This window comes from Zootoca vivipara, chromosome 16, assembly GCF_965207765.1.
Source record: "Zootoca vivipara chromosome 16, rZooViv2.hap1.1, whole genome shotgun sequence".
NCBI lineage: Eukaryota > Metazoa > Chordata > Lepidosauria > Squamata > Lacertidae > Zootoca > Zootoca vivipara.
In genome coordinates this window covers 12,897,483-12,905,247 of record NC_142599.1, presented here as the reverse complement: position 1 = coordinate 12,905,247, position 7,765 = coordinate 12,897,483, and the positions used below count along the sequence as shown (strand labels likewise).

Here is a 7,765-nt window from a genome sequence, read left to right as displayed (position 1 = left end):
GTCCAGGAGATTCCTTGGAATCTTGTTTTTATGGTTTATGTTTGATATATCTCTGCAAAACTTTAATTTGAAAAACCAAAGAAATAAATTTATATTAAAAAAAAGAGAGAGAACAGGACGTTGGATGACAGGGACTGTTGGGGCTGATCTCAGCGCCTTGAGTTCCACCATGGGAGAAAGGTTGGAGGCCCGTCAACCAATAACCCTCCCTCCTTCTTAGAGCTTCTGGTTCACCAGTCAAAGCGATGAAGAGGACCCTTCGTCTCCGGGGCAGGAAGCTGCCTCAGAACCGAGTCAGACCTGTTCCAACCATTACGCCGTGCTGCTGCTACTGTCTGGAGAAATTGCCACCCATGGAGCTGCTTCTCCTCCCATAGCAGCCACTGCCTTTGTTGTCTGATATTTCTTCCACCCTCCTGTGAGCAAGGCGGCAACAGCAGCACAGGAAATTCTAGCCAGCTGGTAGTTGTCGGAGCTCCTGGCCTTGCTGCGCCTCTCTCTCTCTGGCTGCGCCTCTCTCTCTCTCTCTCTCTCTCTCTCTCTCTCTCTCTCTCTCTCTCTCTCTCTCTCTCTCTCTCTCTCTCTCCCTCTCTCTCCCTGTGTGTGGGCGGGGGTGGCAGCCTTATGGATTTAGTCAACACTGGGAGGGAGTGCATGGGCTGGGCTTTTTCTCCGGCTTGGCCCATGGTGACTCCCGGTCTGGCCTGCCGTTGGTTATTATGGATTCAATCATTCTTCAGGAGCGATTAGTCGAGCGGCTGCTTTCTCCCAGGACCCAGACCCAGCGAAGCCACTCAGCCAAGCTGAAGGTACAAGGGTATATTTATAGTAATAGCCGAGAGCTGGAGAGAAGGAGGAGGAGGAGCGGGGGGGGGGGGTACGCAAGAATGGTGCCCGAGGAGAAGCAGTTAGCCACAGAAGCGACTCCTGAAGGGCAGAGCAGCAGGAGGAAGCTAGTAAGGAGGTGAAGGCAGAGCTCGGGAGATCAGGGGAGGGGAAGAGGGGCCCAGAATCTGCAAGAGGCTGCGGTGGGTTATATAAAATACAAGCCACAAAATAACACGCCAGCCTGTTTTCTGCACGGTCCTCCCATCGCTGCTGCTCACATCAGTGGAGGCCAGAAGGAAAAAACACACTGATGTACACATGCTGCCTTCTGTGGGTGCCTGATTTGGGTCTGACGTTTTGGATAGGGTACAATTTCATCGGGCAATGTGTTTGCGTGAACGCACAATTGCGTGTGTGTCTTGGGCTGCAAGAGATCGCAGCCGGCGTTTGACCCACTTTGGATCGATCAGTGCCCGGTCGCTGGACCGCCGGTGTGCAGACAGCTGGGGGGCAGTGATGTGTGAGTTTCTGATTCAGTGGGGGCATCATTTGGGGTGTGTGTGCCCAGGGAGTCTGCTTTTATGCTAACTCTAGACATAGATGTCTTCCGCCGTGCCGAGTCAAACTGCGAGATGCACATGATGAAGATGATTTTGCTTTGGGCAGGGAATTCAGTGGAAGACAGCGAATAAATTTCCTGCACTTTCTTTTTAGCCTAGGATGCTATTGGGCCTGACGGAGGGAGCCAGCCAGAGTCAGGTTTGAGTTGAGGATCAGTGCACAGGCAAAGGCTGGAGCCGCAATCTGTTCTTATTTCGTTACTTCTGAATTTTCATTTTCAAAGCTGCCTTTCAGGAGAGATGCCCCTCCCAACAGTACCCTCTTCGAGACAGATGGCAGGGAGGTAGAATTTGCATTCTGGGTCTCTTGGGAAGGCTTTTCCTATTCTGTTGCATGCCGTCCAAAGGAGGAAGTAGGCAGTGTGACAAAGGGGGCAAAGGCTCCTTAATATCCCCTCCATTAATTCACAGGACCATAGGAAACTGACTTGTACTGAGTCAGACCACAGATCCACCTAGTTCAGTACAGTCTACACCAGGCAATCCCCAAACTTTGGCCCTCCAGATGTTTTGGACTACAATTCCCATCTTCCCTCACCACTGGTCCTGTTAGCTAGGGATCATGGGAGCTGTAGGCCAAAACATCTGGAGGGCCGCAGTTTGGGGATGCCTGGTCTACACTGACTGGCAGGGATACGGGTGGCACTGTGGTCTAAACCACTCAGCCTCTTGGGCTTGGGAAACAGAAGGTTGGCGGTTTGATGGAGTGAGCTCCCATTGCTCTTCTAACCCAGCTCCTGCCAACCTAGCAGTTTGAAAGCACACCAGTGCAAGTAGATAAATAGATACCGCTGCAGCAGGAAGGTAAACTGTGTTTCCGTGTGCTCTGGCACTCATCACGGTATCCCGTTGTGCCAGAAACGGTTTAGTCCGGCTGGCCACATGACCTGGAAAGCTGTCTGTGGACAAACGCTGGCTCCCTCAGCCTGAAAGCGAGATGAGCGCCGCAGCTCCATAGTTGCCTTTAACTGGACTTAACCATCCAGGGATTCTTTACCTTTACCTTTACACTGACTGACCGCAGCTCTTCAAGATTTCAAGCAGGGGTTTAACTGAAGATGCTGGGGATTGAACCGGGCACCTTCTGCATGCAAAGCAGATGCTCTTCCACTGAGCTATGGCCCTATTCAAGTTTAAGCACTGAATGGTATTGTCCCAGCAGGAGACGAACTTTCCCCTGCTGTCCGTCCTTCCAAGCCCATAAAAGTTAACGCCTAACTGTTTTATGGCATTCTTTGGTGGTGCTGTGGCTAGAGAGTTTATGGAGTCTCCTTCCTTTTTATGTTTATTTTTATAACATGCAATTAATTTGTGGAATTTGCTGCCACTAGATGTGGTGGTAAACCACCAGTTCATCTGAGAAGGCTTTCAAAGGGGCCTGGAGCCTCTGGTCCTTCAGATGTCCTTCGACTACATCTCCCATCAGTCTCAGCAAGCAGGGTCAGTGATGCAAGGGGTGATGACAGTTGTGGTCCAACAACACCTAGAGGGCCACAAGCTCCCTAGAGGGCCACTAGCTCCCTATCTGGAGAACATAAAAAGAACCTGCTGGATCAAGTCAGTGGCCTATCTTGTCCAGCATCCTGTTCTCATAGTGGCCAACCAGATAACCCCAAGGGGAGGCCTATGTTGCACAGGCAAAGTGGACCCAGGTTCAATGCCCAATGTCTGTTGGCAGGCCTAGGAATGGGCCCTGCCTGAAATTCTGGAGATGCTGACAGTACTAAGCTAGGAGCACAGGAAGGCCAGACTATTGGTCCATCTAGCTTCACCTTGTCTACACTGGTTGGCAGCAGTTCTCCAGGGTTTCAGGCCTGAGGCATTCCCAGTTTTACCTCAAGATGCTTGGGATCGAACCTGGGACGTTCTACCCTGCCCCTAAACAGACTACTGTCTTGATTCTGCATTAGGCAGCCTCTTAACCCACTGGGCTCCACAGGTTGATGAGATGTCGCTTCTTTTTGACTCGGGATTTTTTTAATGCAATTGCTAGATCCACCTGTAGTGTCTGTTTGCCAAGTCCCTTTGTTTGTGCTCCTCAAGCTTTGGGGCCAGGGAGGGAGAAGAAAGGATGGACGGCAAAAACTGGGTTGAACCCCCTGGCTGAGAAGATGTTGGAACAGCAGTTCTTAAATGAGGAGGGAGGTGGCTCTACTTGGGAGAAAGAAGCCTCTGTGTGTATCAAGAGCAGAAAGCAGCTGGGAGGACCTCTTTAGATTTACCACGAGCAATGAACGGGGTATTCAGGGGGTGCCTTGCTGAGTAGAGCTGGAATTCCATTGACATACGCAGGCCCATGAATCTCCTGGCCAACAGGAAGTGGTCTGCCTCGTTCTGGAGGCAATGTAAACATGGAGGGCTGGCTGGGTTTGAGCTTCACATTTTAGCCCTCATGCCCTCATGCCAGAGGCAGATTGCTTCTAATTACCAGTTGCTGAGACAAGGTGAGGTGGATTACTTTGGGTGGTGGGATCCACAGGGGCAGCAGATCCTGCCTCCAATGAATGCATCACTCGCTGCCATCGCTGTGGATCCATTGGTGTTCCCCCAATGCTGCCTCTACAGTGGCCTCTTGGCATAGCTGCCAAGTACCCCGTTTTCCCTGGGAAACCCCCGTTTTTCTTACCTTTTCCCGCCGGTCCCTCGTATAACTTCGTCTCCCATTATTCTCCCTCATATTGTCCTGCTGGGGGCCATTTTCCCCCCTTATTTGCCCATCTATGGGCACCGAAAATGGTCGGTGCCGGCTTCGAAAGTCTCGCCTACACATGTCCGGAAGTGCGTAGACGCGACTTCTGGTGTCGGCGGCGGTCATTTTCGGTGCCCATAGATGGGCAGAGCGACACTGGAAGTTGCGTCTACGCACTTCCGGACATGCGTAGACACGGCTTTCGAAGCCGCCGGCGGCCATTTTTTGTGCCCATAGATGGGCAAAGCGACACCAGATGTTGCGGTGAAGGAGGCAGGGGGCGCCATTTTGTGGTGCCAAAATGTCTTGAGCTGGCTCTGGTGTCTTCCTTTGCATTCTTATATTCTGAAGAAATAGTAAACCAAATGTGAATTCTGGGCAGAAAAAGAGTTATGTGCCTCAATTTCAATGAGTCTGCTCTGAGCATTGGATACAACCCTTAGGTTTGACTTGTGGACCTTCCATAATAAGCATCTGATTGGCCGCTGTGAGAACAGGATACTGGTTTAGATGGGCCATTGGCTCGATCCAGCAGAGCTGTTCTTATGTTGATGGTGTGAGGCTCTCTGAAGCACACGTTGACTGGCGTTGACTTTAATAAAAGGTCTGCCATGGGGCTATTGTGTGCAGGGATGTTGGGGGCCAGACTAGTGTGGACACACCCCTGCTCCCTCCCCACACAGGCCAGTTATCTGAAACTCTTGAGGACCAGCGCCTGGGTTCTAGCCATAGCTGCCAAGTCTCCTGTTTTTCGCGGGAACCCCCCGGTTTTTAATCCATTTCCCGCTGTTATCCTGAATAGAAAAAAATCCCGGAAATCCCTCGGATTTCCTACCTGCCAGGGAGGCTCCATTTCGGGTGCTGCTCTGCCCATGTCTGGGCACCGGAAACCGGGCAGCGCCGGCACCGGAAGTTGCTTCTACACATGTCCAGACCTGCGCGACTTCCGGTGCCGCGCCGCTGCTGATCCCGCATTTTCCAGCGGGAGACTTGGCAGCTATGGTTCTAGCTCAGCGGGTTCCTTCTGTTGAAGCAGGAACTGTGAGTCCTGGGGACAGCGTTGCTCCTGATAGCGCTGGAAGGGTCCCAAGTCCCATCTCCCTCTGGGGGGCTTGCTGTGTGTGCAGTTTGCAGTGGGGTGCCCTTTGCACTGGCATCTCAGGCTGTGGGTGGCTGGGCGCTTTCTTTTTAGAAGTTTTAAAAGGAATTTTTCGTTCTTTACTTTTAGAGGAATGGAGGCAACCTACAACCCTCGGATCACCTTGTAAGTACTTCTTTTTTTAAACAGTGTGTTTCCATGCAGATGTTTTTGGGATTTTCCATTTAAAAAACCCAACCAGAAATGGACTTTTAGCCCACATCCACACCAGACATTATGCCACTTTAGTCACCAAAACTCCCCCCCCCCAAGAATCCCGGGAACTGTAGTTTGTTCTGGGTGCTGAAAATTCTTTAGGAGATACTCCACAGAGCTATAGTTCTCAGAGTGATTTCATAACCAGTTCCCTCTTCCCAGACAGGTCTGATTTATGTAGCTCTATAAGGGGAGTATAAGGGACCTAGGTGGCGCTGTGGGCTAAACCACTGAGCCTAGGGCTTGCTGATCAGGAGGTCGGCGGTTCGAATCCCTGTGACGGGGTGAGCTCCCGTTGCTTGGTCCCAGCTCCTGCCAACCTAGCAGTTTGAAAGCACATCAAAATGCAAGTAGATAAATAGCTATAGCGGGAAGGTAAACGGCGTTTCCGTGTGCTGCTCTGGTTTGCCAGAAGCGGCTTTGTCATGCTGGCCACATGACCTGGAAGCTATACGCCGGCTCCCTCGGCCAATAATGCGAGATGAGTGCGCAACCCCAGAGTCGGTCACGACTGGACCTAATGGTCAGGGGTCCCTTTACCCTTTACCTTTATAAGGGGAGTAGGGGTCTTCTAAGACAGTGTTTCCCAACCAGTGTGCCTCCAGATGTTTTGGGACTACAACTCCCATCATTCCTGACCACTGGTCTTGCTAGCTAGGGATGATGGGAGTTGTAGTCCCAAAACATCTGGAGGCACACTGGTTGGGAAACACTGTTCTAAGAACTGTCAGCACCCTTGACAAACTACAATTCCCAGGGTTCTTGGTGGGAAGCCGTTGCTGTTAAAACCATATAATAGTACCTTGAGAGGATGGTGCAGCTGTGGTCTTAGGCCTCTGCCCACTGAGAACTAGGATAAACCAGAGTTTATTGGGTCCATCCATCTCTAGAGCCAGCAAAGGGGAAAGTGTTCCATATATTAACTTATACAAAGGGCAAAATGAGGCAAGCTTGATCTAATAAATAAAGTAAAACCGTTGTTGACATTAATTTGAATGCATCCTGGGCCTTTTTAAAGGAATTATGTTGCCTTCAGTCATTTTTCACCAGTGTTTTGTTAATCATCTTGAATCCATTTGGAGAAATGGGTAGGATGGCAATTCTTAAAAAGAAAACAGCTATTATTAAAGGCCTTTACAATGTAAATGACAAATGTGTGATGCGTGTGTGTGACCCACATCTGGACCCTGCTGTGTTATGTGTGTGTGGGGGGGTGGTGGTGGTGGTAGGGGGGATTTGGGTGGCACTGTGGTCTAAACCACTGAGCCTCTTGGGCTTGCCGATCAGAAGGTCGGTGGTTCGAATCCCCGTGATGGAGTGAGCTCCCATTGCTCTGTCCCAGCTCCTGCCAACCTAGCAGCTTGAAAGCACACCAGTGCAAGTAGATAAATAGGTACCACTGTGGTGGAAAGGTAAACGACGTTTCCATGTGCTCTGGCTTCTGTCACTGTGTCTCATTGTGCCAGAAGTGGTTTAGCCACACAACCTGAAAGCTGTCTGTGGACAAATGCTGGCTCCCTTGGCCTGAAAGCGAGATGAGTGCCACAACCCTATAGTCACCTTTGACTGGACTTAATCATCCAGGGGTCCTTGACCTTGACCTACCTAGGGGGCTTTAACCTCTTGTAGTCCTCATCTGATTCTTCAAATTTAGGGCAGTATCCAATAGAGTGGAACCACTAGTGCAAGGCCTTGGTGCAAGAACACAACAATGGTTTATTGACATTTGCATTTAACTGTTTTGCTTTAAACTTTTTAAAAACTGTTTTATGCTTTTACTGTATTGCTTTTCTGTTTTTTTATTGCCGCAAACTCCTTTGATATTGTATATTTTTATGATAACACAGTCTACAAATGATTTTATAAATAGATAAACAAACTTCTCCCTCTCTTCTCCCTGCCCTCACCCCCTAAATCTGTTCGGTGTGTGTGTGTGTGTGTGTGTGTGTGTGTGTGTGTGTGTTCCCCAATCCTCTGGAGCATATTTGGGGAGGGAGGGGAGCTTGGGGAGGGAGAGAAGAAGGAAGTCAATTTTCATTACACAAGTGGACATCCTTTCATTTGCAGATCTAGTTCTTTGGCTAGCAGCCTCACCCCCCCCCCCAAAAAAACACCCATTCACCCAGTTGCCAATTCTGCGAATGACTTTTCATCTTGTTCGACCTGGAGACTTCTTTAAACTCTGCACTCGCTTAAAACATCTACTTAAAGAAACACTTTAACTTCTCATTCATCAGCCGCAAGCGACCATCATGCTAATGTGGAAAGAGAGAA

General features: G+C 50.0%; 1 protein-coding gene across 1 annotated transcript in view; it reads left to right on the top strand.

Moving 5' to 3' along the window:
* Nucleotides 1–519: 519 nt before the first annotated feature.
* Nucleotides 520–7,765, top strand: part of SEPTIN5 (septin 5) — a 28,704-nt gene continuing 21,458 nt past the window's right edge. Inside the window, exons 1-2 of the mRNA XM_035097954.3 lie at nt 520–809; nt 5,366–5,401. Of these exons, the coding sequence (XP_034953845.1) occupies nt 720–809; nt 5,366–5,401 (126 nt within the window). The 5' untranslated portion in view covers nt 520–719. The remainder of the gene's footprint in view (nt 810–5,365; nt 5,402–7,765) is intronic.